Below are 23,269 nucleotides of genomic sequence, written 5' to 3' on the forward strand. Positions count from 1 at the left end.
GTAAACCAATAATTGTTGTTTTTGTTTATGCCAGTTTGAGTTGGGTTTCACTTGCTTACAATTGGAAGGTTCCTGACTGACAAGCTCTTTGTTACATGAAGTATAACATTATGTGAAGTTTGCTTTTCTGTTATTATATGGGAGACTCTCCTGACTCTCGTACCATCTGTGAGCCTGGAAGCTAAGGCAAAGCTGCTCGCCGGTGTTGGGGTAGGGAGAGCCTCTCGGATGGGTGAGCTGGGCACCCTGCTGTCACCCTGCGGGTGGGGGTGCCCCGGCTGCTGTCAGGTGTGCCAGCACTCCGCAGGCCCGGTTAGCAGGAGTGGCAGCTGGGTTTGAGTAAAAGAGGGTGGCCCAGGAGGTGAGAGCCCATGGAGGGCCTGGGGCGGGTTTCCTGCAGGGACCCTCCCTCCTGAAGGGGGGCCGTGGCCCTTCCCGAGATGCGGAGGGTCTGGCAACTGGGGCCTGCCCGAGGGAGACAGAGCCATGTGCCCAGCAGGCCGCAGGCTCCTGAGCCACGGCTTGTGGTTGGGCGTCTGGGTGTTGGGGTGACTTGTAAGGTCAACAGGTGCCCTGGGCCCTGTCTCCCTTCATCTCTGGACCCCACCCTCCTTCCCAGCTCGCGTGGCCCCTGCAGAGGTGCCGACGCGCGGGGGAGAGGGGGCGTCTCCTGAGAGAGCCCGAGCCCTCTGAGGGCGAGCCGGGGACCTGGGGTCTTTCTGGGAGATTCCCTGAGCAGGTCTGTGAAGCAGCTGTACTCTCTCTTCAGGAGCCAGCTCTACTGGGGGAGACGTGGGTTTATGTCCTGCTCTTACCCAGAGGAGGCTTGCCCACCAGCAGCCTGCACGACTCCGTGGCTGACCACTCGGCAGGCGTGTCCTGCCCGTTGTGCTGGCTGTGGAGACGGCATGGGTGTGCTGAGTGGCCTCTTTATCCTGGGGTTCAGGCCGGGGGAGAAGCTCCCGAGCGCCGTGCCCTGCTTATGCTGGAAGGTTCCTGAAGCTTCTGCTGGGACGTGAGGGCAGTGTCCTGTTCAGAGTGGCTGCTTGGGCTGGCTCTTGTTGGCCAGTGGCGGGGCGGCGGGTAGGGGTGCCTGGGGAGGGGCCGAGCGGAGGCTGGGAGACAGCAGTCAGACAGGAGCCGGAGGGCGGCGTGGTCGTCCTATGGCCGGGGGCCTCAGAGCTCCTGCTCTGGTGGGCGGGCCACCCTGACCGCATCGCCCCGCTGTGGGTGCTGGTGGCGGCTGGCGTGTGGCGCCTCATCTCTTCCTCAGGGATGGGTGAGCCCTCCTGTGTCCAGTGTTAGTTCAGGGACCAAGCCTGATACCACGTGTGATGCTAAGTGTAAGGAAAGAGCGTGTCAGAGGGTGGTGTAGGGAGCGAGCGTGACGGCTGGGAGGTTGAGTTCGGCTCAGGCGCATGACGGTCTGGCTTAGCCCTCCCGTGCAGTGTCCAGTGCGCTCGGCGGCTCCGGGCGCTGGGTGCTTGAGAACCTGCCTTCTCTGCTGCACAGGTGGGGCTGGGCGGGTGGACTTCTGTCTGGGAGCCTCGGTGCCCTGATGGACTGAGGTGACCACTGGCAGAGGGTCCACGGGCGGGCAGGCTTGTCTCTGAAGCGTGAGTGCCCCGGGGTAACTGTGTGCGCTGTTATTCCCACCTTCTCTGAACCCTAAGATTTTTTTCTTCTGTTGAATACATTCCTGTTTCAGGAAGTAATTGGTTATCTTTCTCTAGAGAAGCCCTTTAGTCAAAACATCTGTTGACTCAGAATGTGCGTCTTCCCCTCTCGGTGGCAGGCGCTTGTCTGGTCTCATTGTGTAGCTTCCTGTTGAGAAGTGTGGTGTGTGTGTGAATTCACTTAAGTTCTGACATCACTTTGGAGCCCATTGGTGGGCTGCTTCAGCCAACCAGACGCTTCCTGGTGTCCAAGTAAGATATATAGTTCTGGAATAACAGGAAACTTCAGCTTTCAACATCCTGTTTTTCTGGGTTTTGTGACTCTCTGCCTTACCACGATGAAGGTTAGTAGATACTTTTATGTATATTTCTTCTTGCAGAATACTACAGTTTGAATTTTCCAAGCTCTGGAATTGGGACCTGAGAGCTGAGACTGCCTCCTCCCACCTTTTCCAGGAGAAGGAGCTTTTGTGTTCTGACAGAAGGGAGTGGAGGCCTGTTCAGGGCCCTCCTTCTAATAAAGAACTCAGCCAGCCCACTGCAGACGTAGCTGCACACGCCCGCCTGGATCACGTCTCCTCTGACTTGAACTCTAGTCTGTGTCACGGGGATTCCAGAGGCTGTCCTAAGGGGCGCTCGTCATAGGCGGGCAGGATCTGGCATCACGAATGTTTTGTCTCCTGCTCCATCCGTGAGAAAGGTGTGAGCAGTGTCGCAGAGTGCTTGGCTGGCTAAGTTCACGGCTCTTCCCTCTCCCAGCTCTGTTTGCGTTCCTCTCTCAACTTGGGTTTAATGGCCTCCTTTCTGGAGCTGGTTTGTTCAGCTCTTGGATTTTCTTTCTTTGGTTCACGTCTAAGCTCACCTCACGAGGATGTTTACTCATCTCAGAAGGTAAAGCAGGAGAGTGGGCCAGAGATGGCAGTGACTGTCGAGATTTGGAGCAGCCCTGTGTCCTGGGTCTGTCCTCACAGAGACCTTCTGAGCCGTGGCGGGGAGGTGGGATGGTGGGAGCCAGGCGGGTCGCTGCCTTCTTACTGCGTGCGGGCCGTTTTCTGGATGTGGGGGGTGAGGGCTGCGGGGCGGGTTTCAGTTTCTGCGGCGGCCTGCGCGGGGACTGTGCAGTGTGCCAGGGCCTTGCTGGCTGTGCTGAGTCCGCCGGGGCTGCGCAGGGGGTGGGAGGCAGGAAGAGGAGCTGGGCTTCCTGGCAGGATGTGAGACGCAGGAACCGTGAACCAGCCGGGGCAGAGGTGGTGGGCGACCTGCAGAGGAAGCCGTTCCTGGGATGGCTGGCCACCGGAGTTCACTTTTGCCCCAGTGAGAGACTCTTTGAAGTTTGTTATCCTAGTTTTCATTTTGACACATGAACACATCTTTCTGTTAACTGCATCTCTGAAAGAATTTTCTTTCCCTACTTTCTCTGGCACAAGTTGTGGATCATCTGATGGCTAAATTTTTTGGCGGGGAGTTGTTGTTATTTAGTGATCCAAAGCTGTGTGTGATCTTCAGACAGCGTTTGGGAGTGAGGGGTGTGTGTCTCAGCCCGTGGTGGTTGTGCACACGTCCGAGACCGTGGCGCTGTGTCTGGGCAGCCCGACGTGCATTCTCTTCCAGCTCCTGGGCGGGCGGGGCTGGGCCAATGCGGTTGTGTCCCTGGTCTCTGGGGTGGAGGCGCCCCTCTTTCTGGAGTCTGCCTCCCCACCTCCTCTCCCTCGACCCTTGTGTCCACTCCGGCATCTGGGCTTCCCTTTGGCTGCTCCTGACTTTGGCCTGGGCTGTGACCGGGAGAGGAAGTCTGTCGTAGGCGTGCCCAGCAGCCTTGGCCTCAGTCTAAGGAGAAGAGCCCTCTCTGAGTGCCAGGAGTGCCCCAGGTCGCTGGGAGGGTGGGGCAGGGTGGTTCAGAAATGGACTCAGCCCCAGGAGCGGAGTGGCCCGGCCTCCTGGAAGCTGAGCTCCTCGGGTGCCCTTGCCCGGGTCTCACCTGCAAAGCCCACTGTCTTCCTCCCGCTGCACAGACTGCCATGCCCCGCCACAGTGCTGGGCTCGGCTAATCCTGCTCATTCTCTTTCCCTTGCAGACGTTTGATGCGAACGATTTGTATCAGGGGCAGAATTTCAACAAGGTCCTCAGCTCCTTAGTGACGCTGAATAAAGTAACAGCAGGTAAGTGTCTTTCTGCTGAACTTGAGGGGAGGGGAAGCCACGGGCAGAGACCTCGCCCTTCTGTCAACAGGCAGGGCGAACATTACTGAGCTTAGAAAGGACCGCGCTAAGCTCTTGGCTGCGGCTTTGCTGCGATGCTATTCTTTTTCCTTGTCACAGCAGCTCTTCCTTTTCGGGTCCCCGTGTGTCTTGGCACTTCCCCTCCTCCGCCTGAGCGAGCAGCAGAGGGGCCTCATCCACGGGCGCACTTGTGGGCTGTCCTGGCCCCTCGGGTAGGGGCGCTCTCCCCTCACTGTGCGGGGAGGAGCGGGCCCCAGGGGCCACTCCCAGGGTCCTCACGCACCCACAGCTCTAGGCTGGGCTTCCGTGCTTGACCTTGGCTTGCAGTGGAGACTCTTGGCTGTTGCAATGGCAGCACCTCGGGTCAAGCTGAATTAGGACCCGGGTGAGTGAGCGTAGACAAGGGTGGAGGTCTGGATTCTGGAGCAGAGGTGGGCTCAGACGGACATCAGCACTCCACCCGGAGGAGGCCTTGCAGGAGGAGATCTGTGGCGTCTCATGAAGGTCGTCCGTCAGGCAGCAAGCTGCTCCTGCCGGCAACCCCCCCCCCCCGCCCCGTGAAGGGATGGGCTTGATGTGAGCACTCAGCAAGAGGGTGGCCGGCCATGTGTGGCCAGGCTGGCTCTGAGAGCCGTGCTTCCCCCGTGACTCCATGCCCCGGCCCAGCCCAGTCACCCCTGGCTGCCAGGGCCACGGCTGATGCGCTGTCCTGGGGCTGGACGTGTGCTCGGGCCACAGGCAGGAGCAGCTTCGGTAGATACAGACCCCACGCAAGGCTGGAGGCGTCTGTTTCCGGGGTCGGAGGATGCTTCTGCTCCATCCGCCAGGTGGCGATGCTCGGTCATCGCGGCGGGAGTGCGGGGCTCCACACGCCCCATGCAGACACAGGCCAGGGCCGTGTCTCCAGGGCGCCCGTGCCGTCGCTCTCACCCCGTCTGGTGCAGACGTGTGTCACGTGCTGTTGACGTCCCTGGGTGCAGAACTCAGAGCGCTCTTCTCTACAAAGAGCTGCTTGGATGTTCTGGAGCGAGCTCGGTGCTTCTCTCTGCAGCTCTTAAACAAGAGGCTAGAGCTTTGTCGAGTGAGAGCTTTCTGCCTCTGGTTTGCTGGCTGCTGCTCTTCATGTCTGATTTTGAAGCCAGTGTGACGTGTGGCCGTGCCTTTGCAGGTGTCAGCCATAAGGGGCCAACTCAGGTGTAAGATGGGCTTCCCTGGTGGCTCATGGTAGGGAATCCACCTGCCAAGCAGGAGACCTGGGTGCGATCCCTGGGTCGGGAAGATCCCCTGGAGGAGGACATGGCAATGGTATTCTTGCCAGGAACATCCCATGGATGGAGGAGCCTGGTGGGCTGCAGCCCACAGGGTCGCAGAGAGTCGGGCGTGACTGAGCGGCTGAACAGCGGCAGGTGTGAGGCGCGCTGCCTTCAGGGCTGCTGGCGGCCCCGCTGAGAGAGGCCCGCGTTGGCGCCCCTCTGCTCCTGGCGCGCGAAGGAAGCGTTCTCGGGCATGTGGCCGGATCCTTGCCTTTCTCTTGGACAGAGAAAGGTTGGTAGTGGGGCAGGAAGGGGTCCTGAGCATGCACCGGGTATGGGGCAGCTGCTGGGCAGCTTCCGCACGCGTGTCCTCTGGGCGCTGCTCTGCGCTCGCAGTTGCCCAGGCCCCTGCCCCACGGTGGTGCTGAACGCTGGCTCTTGGTGCCAGCGCTCATCTGGGCCTGAGAACTGGAGGGGCTGCGTGCGGACTGACTGTCTGGGTGGTTTTAGGGCAGGAGTCCTAGATGCCTGGGCCCTGCTAGCTCTGGGCAGTCGAGGAGCGCACACCCTGTGGTACCCTCCTGGGCGCTGTGAGAGCAGCTGGAAAGCTCCATTTCCCTGGGAAGTCCTCTGGCTCTCAACTGTTGATGACTAAGTCAGCATTTCCTCAGACACTGTGCCAGCCAGTCCAGACAGACCTGCCAGAAAGAGCGGGCCTGGAGGCCCCCAGTTTCAGGATGTTTTCATGGAAGGCCCCCACGCAGCTTCAGGATGTTGCCAGGGCCTGCGTCTCAGGGCAGTGATTCCCTGGAAAGCCTTTTTGTGGCCTCGCTTTCACGATCCTGCCGCATCTGTGAAGTGGGCTGCTGACCTAGGCGTGCTGGGTGGTGGTGGGGCATGTAGTCCTGGCCAGACCCCCAACAGGGACTGAGCCTTTGGTGCCCTTGACACCCTGGTCCTTCACAGCCCTGGGAGGTGAGGAAGGTCTGGCTGCCCTCGTGCAGAGGGACTCGCCCTCTGAGGGGCCGCTCTGGCCAGAAGGGCCAGGGGCTTCTGTTGCACGTCAGAGTCTTTCCTTCTCCGCACGGTCCCACTGGGGCTCGCGGCTTGCTGGCCCCGAGGGCAGGCGTGCAGCAGGGGTGCAGGAGGCGAGGCCTGGGCGGTGCTCGGAATTCACCGGGAGGCCTGTTTCCCCAGGTGAGAGGAAAGGGTCAGAACAGACTGCCGGATGCCAGAGCCGACGCGTGTTCTGTGCAGCTGGTTTCTGGGAAGGGCAATGGGGGCGCGTGTGGGTGGGCCCCGTGGGTGGGCCCCGTGGGTGGGCAGCAGGGCGCTCAGCCCGCCCCCTGACGGCCTTGCAGACATTGGCCTGGGGAGTGACTCCGTGTGTGCCCGGCCTTCCTCCCACCGGATCAAGTCCTTTGACTCCCTGGGACCGCAGCCTGCGCACGGCCGGACTTCACAGTTGTTCCAGGGCCAGTACCGCAGTTTGGTAAGTGTGGACCTGGGTCCCGGCGGTGGGAGTGTGCGGTGGGCGGGGCTCGGGAGGCGCTTGGCACGGGGCGGGTGCCTGTGCTGCCTTGCCCCTGCTCTCGGGGCTGGCATTTGCTCATCGCCAGATTATCACAGGTCTCATGTCCCGTCGGCTTATTTCAAGATGCACCTCTGTTTATCTGGATGGATGTGGGCTTTGAAGTGTTTTCCTCGTTGCTTGCATGGTGTTTTCTTTCCTGCTCTACACACGATTAGAAGTTGGGGCACAAGAATCCATGTCTCATACTCAGATAATGAAAAAAAGGTTAAACGTGGAAGACCCTCGAGGTGGGTTTTCTCTTTATGAGCGCGTGACAGCACACTGCGGAGTCCGGCTGCAGCGTGTGAGAGGGCCCCCCTCACGAGTGCTGGTGAGGCGGGGGCCCCGGGGTGGACAGACCCCACGAGACAGGCTGTGAGCACAGACCCTGGGAATGAGGCCTCGAGGACCGTGATGAACAGGGCCGAGCAGAGCCTGTGGGGGCGGCCGCCACGTCCGCTGACCAGGGTGAGTGTCTGCAGGAGGACCACCAAGCCCCCCGGGGCGGACGCCGGCCTGGCCCTCGGCTTCATGAGCCGCTGCTGTGACTCTGCTTCGTGTGACATCCTAGTAACCATTTCATGTTGGAAACTCAGCGGCCTTGTCATGTGAGTCTGAAGAGAACCTACCCTTCCAGTCTTCAGAGGCCACTGCTTTCTGCTTACCATAGGGGGATGTTGTTCCGTAAGCACGTGGGGATCCTGGAGAAATAAAGCTGGCCTGGTTGAGCTGCGCCTTGTAGAGAGATGCATTTGAGTCAGGTCACGAAGCACTGTTAAAAACGGAAAGCTGTAGAAGGGGTATAATTTGTACGCCTCTTGAACTGTGCGCGCTCAGGCTGACGCTCCCTCGTGTGTGTGCGTGGCTGCCTGCCTTCCCCTCGGAGAAGCCCTGGAGCCCTGTCTCTGACCTTGAGAACAGCACAGCGCCCATCGGGCGCGGTTTCTCAGTGCCGGCTGGTCAGCGCTTCATGGGGACTGACGCATGTCACCGTCCACCTCCCCGGGGCTGGAGGGACTTAGGGTGCCCTGTTGGGAGCATCGTGGTCCAGACGAAGGAAGGAAGGTGTCCAGATCCCTTGAAAACAGCTGCTTCATGAAATACCCATGGAAGACGCACGAAAAGTCAGCAAGCTTTGGGCAGAGAGACCTTCGCTGCCTGACCCATTCACTTGCGGCTCTTCTCGTCTGCTTTTTATGTTTGTTTTTGAATAAATGAGGATTGGATTGCGATTGAAGAATTTTACTCAGTTAAATGTCCTTTTATGATGAATGTTGCTGAGATCATAGTAAGTATAGGACTAGTGTTTCATTGGAGAAGTTTTGTCACACCAGACATGGGAAGCCTGCGGCCACCTCAGCTGTGTGGTGGGCACGGTGAGCCGCTCGGAGGGAGCGTGGTGAGACTCCTCCTGACCTGAAGGGGAGGGTGAAACCCTAGATGAGACGCTCGTGACTGAAGCTTCCCTTTGCTGTGGCCGGGCCAGCAGTGGCGGCCCCAGGGAGGGCGGGCTGGCACGGTGTGGCCTGTGGTCCTCTCCCTGCCTTGGGCCCATGTCGTCCTTCAGGGTTGGGGCTGCTCGACGGCTGAGAGTCTGCCTCAGGCGTGAAGGGTCTAGACCGCCCTGCCCTCCGCTGGCGCTGCCCTGTCTGGGCCTTCGTGGAGTGTCGCTGCCTGAAGCAGGAGGTGTCCTGGTGCTGGCCGGGCCTGGCCTGTTGGGAGGCTGCGGGTCACGTCTTCTGCTGCCTCCTGATGGTGGGGCCCCATCCCACGCCAGTGCCGCCCGTGCGTGCCCAGCAGTTGGGCTGGCAGAGGGCTCCCGGGGCAGTTTGACGTCCTTAGGGGCCTGCTCGGAGAAGGCAATGGCACCCCACTCCAGTACTCTTGCCTGGAAAATCCCATGGATGGAGGAGCCTGGTAGGCTGCAGTCCATGCTAAGGGTCGGACACGACTGAGCGACTTCCCTTTCACTTTTCACTTTCATGCATTGGAGAAGGAAATGGCAACCCACTCCAGTGTTCTTGCCTGGAGAATCCCAGGGATGGGGGAGCCTGGTGGGCTGCCGTCTATGGGGTCGCACAGAGTCGGACACGACGGAAGTGACTTAGCAGGGGCCCGCTCTGCGCCTTAGTGTGTTACATGTCACATTCCATCGTTGGAACTTGTCACCCCGATGGGCTCTGCAAAGCCAGGATACATCGCAGAAAAGAGAAGGTCGTGGCGATCAGAGTGGACAGTTGGTGAGAGATGGTGCTGGTTTGCAGCTGAGGCTCAGTGGGCGGCCGTGTCTGACCAGGGCAAGGGCGGCCTCCCTGCGGGGCCGTGACGCATCCAGCCTCCACCTCTCAGGTGCCCCTGAGCTTGAGGGGACAGTGCTTAGTCCAGGGTTCCTCCAGATGCTTAGAAGAGATCCCTTTATTGAATACTTTAGGTATTAAATATTAAGTTTGCATTAAGGGTCTAATTCAGTAGATACAGGTGGATGCATTGATTTGAATTATTAAGTAAACACGATTTACAATAGCCAGTGCATGTTTAAATAGGTAAATACACGTGAACTCTCTGAGGCATCATGTCAGCTCCTCCGCCTGGAGCCCTGAGCACTGTCTGTGCTCTCAGTCTTTTTCCTCCTGTTCAGCGATACACGCGCCTACTGTAGAGTCGGGTGGTTCTCTGAGACTTGCTACAGGAGAAAATCAGTAGAGACGCCACTTTTCAATTTCTCTGTAGGTTCCTTAGGTATTTGGCTGTGTCTCTGATAAACGCCCAGTGTAAAGCCTGTTGTTTGACAGCACAGTGTTGGGCTGTGGCCGCCCTGCAGTGAGAGGGGTGTCGAGCCCCCCGCCCCCCCTCGTCCCCTGTGCCGGCAGTGGCTGTGGTGCGGCAGCGTCACGGCTCAGGCTCAGTGGGGCCTGGCCTTCCCGGACGGCGTTCTGTGTGCCTTTGGCAGATGGCAGTCTACTGTCTGCCTTCTTCGAAAGACTCTCCTCTTGGGTCTTCAGACAGCTCAAGGTGTCCCGGTTTCTTCTTCCCCGGGAGCTCACACGCCCCCTCGGCCTCCGGCACCAGCGCCTGTGGGCTGGCTGCGACCCGAGTCCACCCCTCCGCTGCCTCCATCCTCATCTCTCGGTTAATCCTGTTTTGGCGGGGTGTGTCTTACACTAACGTCTTGCGTAAGGGTGCTCTTCTTGCGTCTCTGCAGATGTCTTTATCCAGATACTAAAGTCTCTGTCTTCAGTTTTCTGAAGTTTAGGTGTGACGTGAATTGGCCCAGGTATCTTGAGTTGTTTCCTGTTTGGGCTTCACTCAGCTTCTGGACGTGTGCTTGTGTCTTTCGGCACATCTGGGACACGCTGAGCTGTGCTTCTTAGACTCCTTTTTAGCAGTGTCCTTTCTCTAACAAGACTTTGGCTCCAGTGTCAGGTCTTTGTCATTTCTCACAGGTCCCGGGGGTCTCATCGTTTTCTTTTTCACTATGTCAGTCTGAGTAAGTTTTGTAAGTTCTGCCCCATTTCTGAGATTTTCTGTTTTATTCGTCTGTTTTGAGAGAACTTCGCCTCAGTGTTGGTATCTGTCTTCTCAGTCAAGCTCGAGTTTGTTTATTCGTGGAACAAGGGGCATCTTAGCTTCTTTCTTAGACACTTTGAGAGCGTACTGGAAGACGTGGGATCCTGCTCACATCTGTGTCAGGCCGCGCGGTCCTGGCTGAGGGTCGTAGGCTGTGGTTCTGGGGCCAGGCTCGTTGACCGGGCGTCCGCGGGGTTCCTGCTGGACCCTGACTGTGGACGGGGGGCGGTGAGACTCGGGGCCCGGCTCCCGCGCCGAGGCTGTGGAGCGTAGGGGCCTGTGCATGTGTGTGGAGTGTTCCGTGGGCTAACGTGGCCCGAGTAAGGCCTTGCCGGCGGTTAACGGGGTTTCCTCCGGGCCGGGGCCTGGGCGGCGGTCGGGGCGCGCTGCGGGGCAGGGACTCCCGTGTCTCCAGCCGGCCCTCGCGTGTGCCGCAGCTCTGCTGCGGTGCTGGGTCGCACCTGGTCTGATCGCAGCGACGGAGACGCCGTTGTCTTCATGACGTCTCCCTCCCTTCTCCCCCTGTAGGACATGACCGACAACAGCAACAATCAGCTGGTCGTCAGAGCCAAGTTTAACTTCCAGCAGACGAATGAGGACGAGCTGTCCTTCTCGAAAGGCGACGTCATCCACGTGACGCGGGTGGAGGAGGGGGGCTGGTGGGAGGGCACGCACAACGGCAGGACCGGCTGGTTCCCCAGCAACTACGTGCGGGAGGTCAAGCCCAGCGGTGAGTGGTCGGCGGGCGGGGCGGGGCCGGGGCGGGGCCGGGGCGGGGCTGCGGCGGGGGCGGGGATGGGGCCGGGGCGGGGCCGGGGCGGGGATGGGCTTGGGAGTCCAGGCTGGGAGTGGTCTGGCCCTGGCGGAGGGTGAGAGCCCGGCCACACTGGGGGCTGGAGAAGGGGCTCCACACTCAGGCCGGCGTCTCCTGCCATCGTGACACCAGTAGCTGAAAACAGACTCACTTTGTCCTTCACCGTTTGTGAGGAGAAGCCTGTCACGCCTGTTAGTTCTTTGCGGTTACACATTTGTATACGGGGTAGTTCGTCATCCTTTTGGGGGCTTGAAGCTTGCTGTATGCCGTTGGCTGTGTGGCTTCTTACCGTGGGGGCTTCTGCCAGCCACGCGGTGCTGAGCGATTTGCCCGTGTCTTTGCTCTGGTGCGGCACTTTGGAGTGCGTCCCCTTCTGTGCGTTTTCTGTAGTTGCTTAGCAGTTTCTTGGATTTGAAGAATTATTCCAAGGCCTGTCTAGTTTCGGAAGGGAGTGGTGGTCCTGGCATTGCTTGCATTTCTGCTCAGGTGTGATCATGTCGTGGCACTGCAGGTGCTCCAAGGCGTGGCTGCCCCCAGTGGCCTCGTCAGGACACTCCAAAGGGTCAGGAGCCTTTTGCCAGGAACTTGGGGGCAGAGACCAATATGCGTGTGTGTGTGATTTCACGGCCAGATCGCGTCTGTCCTTCTGCTGCTGCTGGACTGTGTTGTTTCTGGCTTTGGGCTCTGGTGACTGACGTCACTGCACGTGGGGCTGCAGGTGTCCGTCTGAGTCCTTCCGGGTCTCGTGGGTACGTAGCTCGGAGCAGAACTGCCGGCTCATACGGGGACTCCGTTCAGGTCTTGAGGCCCTGCTGTGCGTCGCGCACAGTGGCTCTCACACCCCACAGCAGGGCACGGGGCTCCTGTTCCTCCATGTCTTTGCCAACACTTGTTTCCTGGTTTTTTTTTTATTTTGGCAATAGCCATCCTAATGGTTGTCAAGTGGTATCTCATTGGTGCTCTTTATTCTGTAGTTGATCAGAAAAACAGTATTTGCTCATTATCATTAGAATACAGTTAACAGTAATAGCCAAGCTTTTGTGTTCTGCTTCCTATTTAAACTTCTTTTTATCTGTGACTTTCAGTCCTCACCACAGCCCCAGAAGATAGTGTTGTCGGGGTATTCAGGGAATAGGGGGCAAATAAAACCCTCCTCTGAACACCCTCCTGTTAATCTGTCCCTGGGCAGAACCAGCCGAGGGCACGGCGCTGGTGTCCAGCTGCCTGCGTCACAGACACGGCTGCTGGGAAGTGTGCCTTAGTCTGCAGCTTGGCTGGACTCGCCAGTCGCCGCCAGCCCGTCCGGGGGCAGCCCTGGCTCTGGCCCCTGGGCCTGAGTGCTGGGGAGGCCGAGCAGTCCCTCTGGGGCCAAGAGAGCGCTGGGCCCTTTGGGGGGCGAGGTTGAGAGTAACATGGTCTTTCCCTTTACGAAGGGGATCCAGGGGTCACAGAGCTGGTGATGGGCACACCCTCAAGAGTCACAGAGCTGGTGGAGGGACGTGCCCTGAGGGGGTCTCGGGGCTGGCAAAGGAGCAAGCCATAAAGAGTGGGTTTTGCTGATTGTGTAGACATCTGTTGGTTCTGGGCTTCTTGAATTCTGCTGTGAACATCTCTTTAAAATGGAAATTCTGGTCTGATGTTGAGGCATCGTAGAAGTGTGAATGAGCACAGATAGACTTTCCCTTTCCAGGTGTCCCTGCTCCTGGAGTTTCCAGGGTTAGCCTTGGGAAATGACACTGTGAAGATGGGGTTGTTTTCAGGTGGACATGCATGTGGTCAGTGTCGTCTGTGGGGGCCTCTGGGTGTCCCGCAGCCTGGCAGGCGTGTTCTACTCTTACCCCACTTCTGGGGGCATTGAGCTCCGTGGGGAGGGGGGCAGACACAGCTCTAAGAAGCAGCCATCTCATTTGGGTGAGGTGCCTGCGTCAGGAGTAGCCACATCGCTTTCTTCTGCCTGCGATCCCATTTCTCTGCCTTAGTTGTGTGTGTGTGTGTGTGTGTGTTTCTCTGCCTTAGCTTTGTGTGTGTGTCTCTGCCTTAGTTGTGTGTGTGTGTGTGTGTTTCTCTGCCTTAGTTGTGTGTGTGTTTCTCTGCCTTAGTTGTGTGTGTGTTTCTCTGCCTTAGTTGTGTGTGTGTTTCTCTGCCTTAGTTTTGTGTGTGTGTTTCTGTGCCTTAGTTGTGTGTTTCTGTGCCTTAGTTGTGTGTGTGTTTCTGTGCCTTAGTTGTGTGTGTGTTTCTGTGCCTTAGTTGTGTGTGTGTTTCTCTGCCTTAGCTTTGTGTGTGTGTGTTTCTCTGCCTTAGCTTTGTGTGTGTGTGTTTCTCTGCCTTAGCTGTGTGTGTGTGTGTGTGTGTGTGAGGCCCCTTTAGTTGCATGTGTGTAACTGCTTTGCTGGCAAACAGCTCCTTGCAGGGCTCACATGAAATCCCTAGTTTTCATCCCACACTGAGACTCAAGCAACTGAAAACTTCCCTTGTTTTCGTGTTTAGTTTTAAAATATAGAGAATGGCATATTTGCTCAAGTGAGTCATCTGTTAGGCTGCTGCTGCTGCTGCTAAGTCGCTTCAGTTGTGTCCGACCCTGTGCGATCCCATAGACGGCAGCCCACCAGGCTCCGCCGTCCCTGGGATTCTCCAGGCAAGAGCACTGGAGTGGGTTGCCGTTGCCTTCTCCGTCTGTTAGGCTGGGTGTTGTTATTTGATCGTCGAGCTAAAGAAATAACTACTTTGAGGAGTAAGTTTCCATCCCTAGTGTCCTCCGATTATGTGACCCTCTTCTGTGTAAAGCTGTGCCTGTCTGATTTTAAACGAGGCCATTTGAGAAGGAAAGATGTGAAAGCTTGTTTTTACTGTTTCGCTTTGTAACAGTTGAGAGTGAAAATCCAGCATCATGGTAGCACTTGTGTAATGGCGTTTTTTTTTTTTTTGTAATTTGTATGACTTTGTGACTTTGGAATAGATTTCTCTAAAGAGCAAGTTTGACATAAACGTTGTGATCTGCAGTGTAATTTAGCCTTCATTTTCTGTAAACAAAATGTGCCAGGTCCCAGCGTACAGATTCCTTCCTCTAAGTGGCCGTCATGGCAGGAGTTTTTCTCTGTGTTAAGTTCTGATTTGGTTTACAGATATTTTTGTCAAATACACAAAGCTGAGGTCTCCTTCTCTGTGATGTCCCCCGGGGTTGTGTGTCTGCAGGTGAGCTCTGTCCCGCTTCTCCGGGCGAACGCGTGGCCGTGCTCTCCTGCCCCCGTGTGGCTGCAGACAGCAGTGCTCTGATTGCGCCTGGGGCCCGAGTGTGGTTTCTGGTTTGAAATAGTCCCTGTGAGGACAGGGATGCTCCCTCGGAGATCCGCTTCCTCAGGCCTCTCCCGGGGTCTGCGTGAGGGAACTGCAGAGCTCGCTATGGACGCATCGGGCGTCCTTCCTGAGTGCGTGCTCTCTGACGGAAGGTGTATGTCGCTGTCCCTGAACATTTTCTGTGCAGACTCTTGGTATGTAAACTCATTTTATTCACGCAGTTAATGTGTGTTTCACACACACACACACGTGTGATGGTTTCTTGAATTTGCGGGGTGGAAGGCAGGTTGCAGGAGGCTCGTCCTGGAGTGCTGGCGCTGCCATCAGGCGCCCGGTGCTGGGTCCAGGGGTTGGAACATGGGCGCCACGGGGCTTGGGAGCCCCGAGTCCAGGGCCACGTGGGCCCAGTGCCAGGTTTCGTCTCTGACACGCTGAGCCGATGTCCTGCCATTCCTCATGATGTATGGACCAGACTCACCTGCAGCCCGCTCCTCAGATCTCTCCCTGCCCGCTTCCCTCCGCCCCGCCTGTCCACCGAGATTCCATTTTAGCCCGCAGGGCTCATTTCTAGAGGCTGTTTCCCTCTTTTCCAGATGTCCTTCGTGTTCATGGTGCCTTTTCACTCATTCGGGCCCCAGTTTCTTTGGAGGCGTTTTCAGCACACGTGTGATAAGCCTCCTAGATGGCCATGTTGTTTCTGCATCTCGGGACTGGGCTCCTTGTGTGTTTCCTGTTCACGCTCCCTTGACGCCCGAGTTCTTGATGGCCTTGTTTTCTGTTTGGCTGTTCTCCGATGGCTGGCTGTTCAGTGGGTGCCTCCTTTCCCCGGGCCGCCCAGCGCCGGCCCTGCCTGCAGCCCGGCCCTGCCTGCAGCCCCACGCTGCCGTGCTCTGCAGCCGTGGCTCCTCTCCGCACCCGGGGGGAGGGCCGCCAGCCCCCTTTCGTCAGCATGCCTGTGTCTGCATTCTGTTATCAGCGCTCTGTAAGGATTATTGCGTGAAAGCGGGGACAGGCTGCCTGAGTTGCCCTGGAAGGTGCGCTGTTCCATCCTCGGGGCTCCCCTGCCCTCCTCACAGGGAGCCTGTCTTTAGATCTTGGATGGGCCGCAGAATGTTTTGTTTTCCTTAGGACGCTAGGAAAGCTGCGTGTTTTAAGATCTGTTTCCTGTGTGTTTTCCTGTTATGAGTGGCCGTGACTGGCCTGTCGTGTTGCGTTAACACATCCAGGTTCTCTCCAGAGGAGCTGGAGGCCTGCAGCTCTGCGGTTCTGCGGCCTGCACCTCCACGGACACCTCTCCTGGAGCCTGTCCCTGCAGCGCCAGCCCTGTTCTCCTGGGTCTCCTGCAGAGGGTGCATGGGGGCTCCTCCATGTGATGGCTCAGGGAGCGCCTCACACAGTGTGTTCCTGACAGCTCCCAGCCCAGAAGATTCTGTCTTGGCGCCCAGCACATTGTATGCTCTCCTTTTTTTTTTAAGTGAGAGAAGACAACCTCTTTGGACCTAAACCTTGATTTGTCTGGGTCTCTCCTGCCTGTCTCTCTTTTTTTGTAGAACATTAGCCTGTAGCTTGCTTTTGAAAAATGTCTTTGTTATAGTTCTCATAGTAAGTTGATTAACTTTTACTAACTGGGATGTTGAGAGGCATGTGTTACACTTAAGTATCGGTAAAGTGAGGCAGTTGGCAAACGACTCGCTTCTAGCAGCTCCAGGCCTCATGAATCAGCCGCGCTTGCCCTCTGTTGCCGTGTGCCTTCTGGGACTTCTTTTCGATCCCAGGGCCGTAGTTTAGGCTCGGCCACCTCCCCTTTACTGCAGTTGCATATGCTTCCTCCAGATGGCAGATTCTAAGGAGGAAAAGGCATTTTTTTCTTCAGATGGAAAAATCAGGTTTTCTTCCACAGTTAAATGCTAAGGTGCAGATATAAAAATTGAGAGGAAGTTTTCCTCCTTGTATCTCTCATAGCTTAAAAGTCACTTATTTCCTGTTGAGTTTTCCTTTCCATCCTGTGGACAGAGAGTTCTTTCAGCTGGGAGTAGGACCTTCTGTTTTGTTCTGTACTTTCACCCATTTGGAAACCCTTACAGAGAGACATTGAAGGAAGACTCAGGTCAGCCGCTCCACAGGAGGAGGGGGACCCACAGCTAAAGATAGGCGTTTTGCTTTGGGCTTTGTAGGGGTTTCCGGTGCTGAGAGGGTCATGGAAATACTGAGCAGCTGGGATCTGGGACCTGGAGCTCGATGGTGTTTGGGATTGGAGGGCCATGCTGCCAGAGAGAGGTTCTGGACAGGTGTGCTCAGGGCACTGCCAACCGTCAGTAGCAGGGCCCTGCGGAGGAGGGCAAAGAGGGTGCAGGAGAACGCGGGGCGTGGAGACTGGCCCCCGAGGCCACGGCCGTCAGAATTTCCCCTTTCCCCCTGCCAGCCGTGGGCCACTGCCAGCCTCTATAGCTGGAGATCCCAGGATAGACACCCCCCCTCCCCCCAACAGAACCTCGGTGGACAGACACACCCACGCTGCAGAACCAGTGACTGCCAGACACACGCGCGCACACACACCTAGAGCCACAGAATCAGCTGGCAAGGCCCCTGCAGCGCCTGCGCTGAAGAAGCCTCGCTTGAGTGGCGTTGGATGAACGTCCTGTGATGCACTTGAATCCTTGCTGTGACGGGGGCCCTTTCCTTGGTTCTGGTCTGGAGGTCCTGAAGACCGTGTGGCTTTTCTTGCCACCCTGCCTGGGACTCTCCTCCTCTGTCGCCTGTGTGGGCAGGCCTTCTGCACTCTCGTGACCTGGGTCCCTCCAGACACGCTCCAGACTGTGGGTCTTGGTGTCTTAACGCTGTTAGGTGTCTGCCCGCTTTTCCTCTGATTCTGCTGGGATTGGACTTCACCCGGACTGCACCCTGAGCTCGTGTGGCTCGTGGGTTCTCTTGTGTGTTGACAGCAGCGGTGTGTAATCTGTGAGGGGTGCAGCTGAGCTGAGAGGCCGGGCTGTGGGGGTCTCTGAGCCCTGGGAGCTGGCCGTGAGGAGGGGTTGGGTGCTGGGGCCTTCTGGCCGCGTGCACTTCTGTCCCACCTCCCTGTGGTCCGGGGCTCAGTCGGAGCCAGAGGCCAGGCCATGGGGGCTGCTGCACTCAGTGGTCTCGGCTGGAGCCAGGAGTGAACCTGCCCTCCGTCTTTGTTTCAGAAAAGCCTGTGTCACCCAAGTCCGGAACCTTGAAGAGCCCTCCCAAAGGATTCGATACGACCGCCATTAACAAGAGCTACTACAACGTGGTGAGTGACCGAGGGGCGCTTCAAGGAATAACTGGTTTTTCAGTGTCTCTGAAACTCGACGTGTAGAATGGGGTCAACTGCCCAGAGAAGGGGCTTACCGGCCACGTGGACTCCTGCTCCCGCGGTCGTCCTGTGATGTCCTCACGTGTTTGTGTGTGTAGTTGTGCCTGTTCTTGTTGCATAACCTGGTGTTGCGATTATTTCCCACCATGGTTTCCAGTCTCCAACATGGGATTTAAAAAGGTGTGTAATGTGATGGAAGGTTTAAGTGCCCTTAGGCTCATATTCAGAGTAGGTTGTCAGTTCTCTAGATCAGTACAGTTTTTAGCTTATCTTGTGTGTTACCATAGTCTTTCCTGGGATTGATGTGTGTATATATGTAAATAGCCTGAAATTAGAGGCGAGCCTCTGGACATTGTACATAGTGAAGACAAGTGTTTCAGGATCCTGAGACTTGCTACCTTTGGAAACCTGAGCGGTATGTGAGCTTGAGAAGTGCGTGGTAGTGAGGCTCGCATCTGGCCGGGTGCCCTGCACTCCTGGCTGCTGCATCTGCTGCGGACTCGTGGGGCCGCCTTCCCTTCCCCTTTCTTGGGTGAGACGCTGCCTTCTTTCTTGGGGAGGCTGCAGGGGGCAAGGAGTGCCGTTCTGATTCCCAGTGATGTCCTGGAGCGGGAGCCCCTTGCTTCTGTGTCTGTCTGGAGGGTCACGTCGGAGGCCTCCCGCCTGTGTCCATCTGAGGGTCGCGTCGCAGAACTCCTGCTGGGGCCCATGCTGCTGTTCTCATCTCCGGGAGCCGATTCCCGCCCGGTGTTGCGTGGAACCAGGTGGCCATGCTTTCCGGAGGTCCGGTCAGTAGCGTGTAGTCCTCTTCGGATTGAAGCGTGACCAGTGCCCTTCCAGAGGTCCATCCATCTCTAATCGCGCTCACGCAGGGAGAGGAGCCCCGTGCACAGGGCCTGCTGACTCTGAATTGGGTGAGGGGACACCTTGACTTCGTCTCACGTCCAAACTGTTGTTTACGTAGAGCTGTGAGCGTAAACAGCACGTGTTAAACTGTGGTTGTTAGGACATCAGCGTGTAGAGTTGGTGGACCATCTTTTGGTGTCTCTCTCATTTTAGAAAAGCGAACAAATCCAGTTGGTGACTAAGCCAGGACTCAGTTGCAGCTTGCCTGAATTCCACATTTATAAATCACACAGAAAAGTAAACGTGGGCCACACGGCACACACAGGCCGCACAGAAGAGACGGGCGTGTGAGACTTCTCACACAGCCTCGGCCGTCGTGTCTTCACGGACGGCTTCGCGAGTTACTGGGAGATGAGCTCAGGGTTCCGGGGCGAGGCCAGTGCGGGCTGATGTCACGGGAGAGGCGTGGGGTCAGTGACGGGAGTGTTGGGGGTGGGGGGAGTATCGGAGGTGGGGGGGGCTGTGGGTTTGGGGGTGTCGGAGGCGGGGGGGAGCCGTGGTAGGAGAATGCCGGGGTGCGGGGGGAGTGTCGGAGGTGGGGGGGGCTGTGGGTGGGGGGGTGTCGGAGGTGGGGGGGGCTGTGGGTTTGGGGGTGTCGGAGGCGGGGGGGAGCCGTGGTAGGAGAATGCCGGGGTGCGGGGGGAGTGTCGGAGGTGGGGGGGGCTGTGGGTTTGGGGGTGTCAGAGGCGGGTGGGGGGAAACCGTGGTAGGAGAATGCCGAGGTGCGGGGGGAGTGTCGGAGGTGGGGGGGGCTGTGGGTTGGGGGGTGTCGGAGGCGGGGGGGAGCCGTGGTGGGGGAATGCCGGGGTGGGGGGGGTGTCGGAGGCGGGGGGGAGCCGTGGTGGGGGAATGCCGGGGTGGGGGAGTGTCGGAGGTGGGGGGGGCTGTGGGTGGGGGGGTGTCGGAGGTGGGGGGGGCTGTGGGTTGGGGGGTGTCGGAGGTGGGGGGGGCTGTGGGTTTGGGGGTGTCGGAGGCGGGTGGGGGGAAACCGTGGTAGGAGAATGCCGAGGTGCGGGGGGAGTGTCGGAGGTGGGGGGGGCTGTGGGTTGGGGGGTGTCGGAGGCGGGGGGGGGAGCCGTGGTGGGGGAATGCCGGGGTGGGGGAGTGTTGGAGGTGGAGGTATCGATGCAGGCCCTTGGAGGTTCAGGCGTGAGTGGGGAGGCTGCGTGGTTTCTGCTGTTGTGCGATGGTCCACACCAGCCACGACGACACCGGGGAGAGGACAAGGACCTTCGCGGTTCACCGCCGTCCTCAGGCTGGTCACGCCCCTCCCGCCCCTGCTTCTGGGACACCCGCTGAGCGTGGGTTGGCAAGCACTGGGTATCACACCAGTCTCTGAGGTGCTGTTCATTTTTCTTCTTCTTTTTTTTTTTTTCTATTCTAGGGAGTATAAAATTCTGTGGGTCTTTTTGTGTTTTCACTGAGCCCCTGTAGTGAAGTGTTCATTTTATTTATTGTACCTTTCAGTTCATAATTTCCATTTGATTCGTTTTATGGGTCAGTACATTCTGTATTTGAGTCATTGTTCTCCTACTTTAAAAAAATTCTTTAAGCATAGTTTTCTTCAGTTCTTTGGACACGTTGTCAGACTGGACTTTATTATTCAGCGCAATTTAAGCTGACCGTGCCCTTGAGAGGGAGCTGGCCCCCTGCAGCCCCTGCCCCACACAGGCGCGGACCCCTCCTCCTCAGCACACTCAGCAGGCGGGACGCTTTCCCAGGAGAGTCTGCACCGACACAGCCGTCCGGAGCCCAGGGGTCCCTGCGGCGCTCACCGTACCCGCCGTTGCTCCATCATTACGGCGCCAGCTGCTTCACCCCTGAAAATCCTCTGGGCCTGTTCATTCCTTGCCACCCTGAGCCCGACCCCCGACCCCTGGGAACCCTGATCTTTCCAGTGTCTCAGAGTTGGAATCATCCGGGTTGTTGCCTTTTCTCTGATACTCACTTGGGGTACCTGGTTGAGCTCGTAGAGGTAAAATGCCCCAGACTGGGTGGGGGGGATTCCCACCTGACTCTGTCCCCCCAGGGGTCTTCGTGCCTAGGCGGGTGCAGTCGCAGCATCCCCTGGGGGCAGTGGCCTCGCGCCCCTTGTGGGCCTGAGGGGAGCTTCGCCCTGGGGCAGTGGCCTCGCGCCCCTTGTGGGCCTGAGGGCAGCTTCACCCTGGGGCAGTGGCCTCACCCCCTCCCCATTGTGGGTGTGAAGGGAGCTTCGCCCTGGGGCAGTGGCCTCGCCCCCACCTTGTGGGCCTGAGGGGAGCTTCGCCCTGGGGCAGTGGCTTCGCGCCCCCTGTTGTGGGTCTGAGGGCAGCTTCGCTCTGAGGCAGTGGCCTCGTGCCCCCTGTTGTGGGCCTGAGGGAAGCTTCGCCCTGGGGCAGTGGCCTCGCAGCCCCCACCACCCCCCGCCCCGCCCCCCGAGGGGCCTGAGAGGTGCTGTCGGTTTCCGGCCTCTGGTCTCGCCTGCTGTTGGTGGACGGCCACCCTCATGCTCCTTGCCTACAGAACCAGAAAGCGTTTCTCAAAAGAGAAACTCTGTGTGGAATGCTGAAAACACCCAAGCCTTTAACGTAGTATTTCTGCTTCTTGAAATCACCCCAGAAACATTACTTGGGATGGTTTCAGAGATGTCTGTGTGAGGATGTTTTCGTAGGACGCTTTGCTCAGCAATGAGCTGCAAGCAGCCTACGTGTGTGGCCGTGCATTGACGCCTCAGGCGCCAGCGGTGGGCCCGTTTCTAATTCTCACAGGTGCACAGGGGGTTTTAAAAAGCGTCAGCACGTGTTTTCACGTTGCGTACAATGATCAGAACATAAGATTATGCAGGCAGTGTGGCTTGGCTGTGAAAGTGTCGCCGCTGAGGGCAGGAGGCAGTGTGCCCAGGAATGTGGCCGGCCTGTGCTCCTCCATCACGCTGGCACAGGGGGTGGGGGCTGCTCTGGCCCCAGAGCTCAGGCTGGCTTGGAATGTCACAGGGGGTCGAGACCTCGGGAGGCGGAGTCGGGGCTCAGACATGGAGGGTCGTGGGGGAGGAAGCCCCGTGGCTGCGTCACGCGGAGGGCTGACCTGAGTTTGGGGACGGGGCCCGGCAGCACGGTTTATTTTCGCTGTGAGATGTGTTTCACTCTCCAGGTAGTGACGGTCAGCAGCGCCCTTCTTTAGGTGACTGGCGGGGCTCAGGCCCTGTGTGCGGGGTTGGACGCCCTGCTGTGGGCTGGCCTGGAGGAGGCCCCCTCGCCTGCAAGGCCATGTCTCTGTAACAGAACGCTGGTAACGCTGGCCTTGGCCTTGCAGCGTTAACGGGGTTAGCAGTGGGCCGTAAGGTGCCTCGTGAGTGTTGGCCCTTAGGAGGTTCTCGTGTTTATTTTGTTGTTCAGTTGCTCAGTCGTGTCCGACTCTTTGTGGCCCCATGGACTGCAGCACTCCAGGCCTCCCTGTCCTTCACCATCTCCTGCAGTTTGCTCAAAGTCCTGTCCATCGAGTCGGTGATGCCATCCAACCATCTCATCCTCTGTTGTCCCCTTCTCCTCCCACCTTCAGTCTTTCCTAGTGTCAGGGTCTTTTCCAATGAGTTTGCTCTTCACATCAGGTGGCCAAGGTATTGGAGCTTCAGCTTCAGCATCAGTCTTTCCAATGAATATTCAGGGTTGATTTTCTTTAGGATGGACTGGTTGGATCTACTTGCAGTCCTAGGGACCCATGGTTATTAGGAAGTGTGTTTAGAAGCATTTGAGGCCACCATACCATTCTGTTTGCACACAGGCATACCATTTGAGGATTCATTCCCCAGGGCGGTAGTCAAGGGTGACGGGATCGTGTAATTAAAGGGAGTGAGTGTGTGACCTCTCTGAGCTTGGTAGGTGTGGCAGTGAAAGGAATCGGCTGTGCTTCCCGCCTGGTGACAGACCCCTGGCCAGGGGAGGTCAGGGGAAGCCCTTCTCTTGGAGACGCTGTGTGCTCACTCCTTAGGGGCTGAACAGTCTTCTGGCACCTCTCCTAGGGGACAGGAGTCTCCCCGTCACCATCAGAGAGCGAGCTTTCCTGACTCTGTCCATCTGGGAAGAGAGGCGGCTGTCACGCCCTCCGTGTCGTGTGGCACGTGGCTTTGTCTTCAGGGCCGAGTCAGGGCTCCTTACGCAGCGGACAGAAGGTGCGCATTGCCGGCGTCCGCACGCGCCTGGTGTCACGACAGGCTCGGGAGCTCTGTCTTTGAAAGATTGCAGACATGACCCAGTAGGCAGTGATCGCTGGTATATCACATGTTAGAGTAGACATCCATTGTCCCTCATGCTGTAGCAGACTTCCACAGACCCTTCCTGTGCTCCAGACAAACCTGCCCCCACCCGTCCCCTTGGCTCCTGGGCTTGCTCAGAGCCTCTGCCTGCTTGTCTGGGAGAACCCAGGCCTGGTGGCTGGAGGCTCACCTGGAGCCACGCTCAGCCAGCCCAACCTTGGCTGCTCTCGCCCCTCATGGCCCCTGTCTCTTCCACCTTGCCCAGGACTGGTCAGTGTCTCCCCACGGCCCGTATGGGGTCAGGTCGTTGGCGCACCGCCCGGTACGAGGCCGCCCGCTCCGTTGTCCTCGGGGCTGCCCCTCCGCTCCTGGCCCCTCGCTCACACTGACCGCCTGCTG

The 23,269-nt window shown here is 58.1% G+C and overlaps 1 protein-coding gene across 5 annotated transcripts in view; it reads left to right on the forward strand.

The window, feature by feature from the left end:
* ARHGEF7 (Rho guanine nucleotide exchange factor 7) overlaps window positions 1–23,269 on the forward strand; it is a 101,040-nt gene that overhangs the window by 38,372 nt on the left and 39,399 nt on the right. For 3 of the 5 annotated variants that reach the window (XM_068984521.1, XM_068984522.1, XM_068984524.1), the window contains 4 exons: window positions 3,751–3,835; window positions 6,510–6,640; window positions 10,817–11,018; window positions 17,582–17,670. In XM_068984521.1, coding sequence (XP_068840622.1) covers window positions 3,751–3,835; window positions 6,510–6,640; window positions 10,817–11,018; window positions 17,582–17,670 — 507 coding nt within the window. Of the gene's footprint in view, window positions 1–3,708; window positions 3,836–6,509; window positions 6,641–10,816; window positions 11,019–17,581; window positions 17,671–23,269 lie in introns of all 5 variants that reach the window. The other 2 variants (XM_068984523.1, XM_068984525.1) reach the window with 2 other exon arrangements.

This window comes from Capricornis sumatraensis, chromosome 12 (genome assembly GCF_032405125.1).
Source record: "Capricornis sumatraensis isolate serow.1 chromosome 12, serow.2, whole genome shotgun sequence".
In the NCBI taxonomy this organism is placed as follows: Eukaryota; Metazoa; Chordata; class Mammalia; order Artiodactyla; family Bovidae; genus Capricornis; species Capricornis sumatraensis.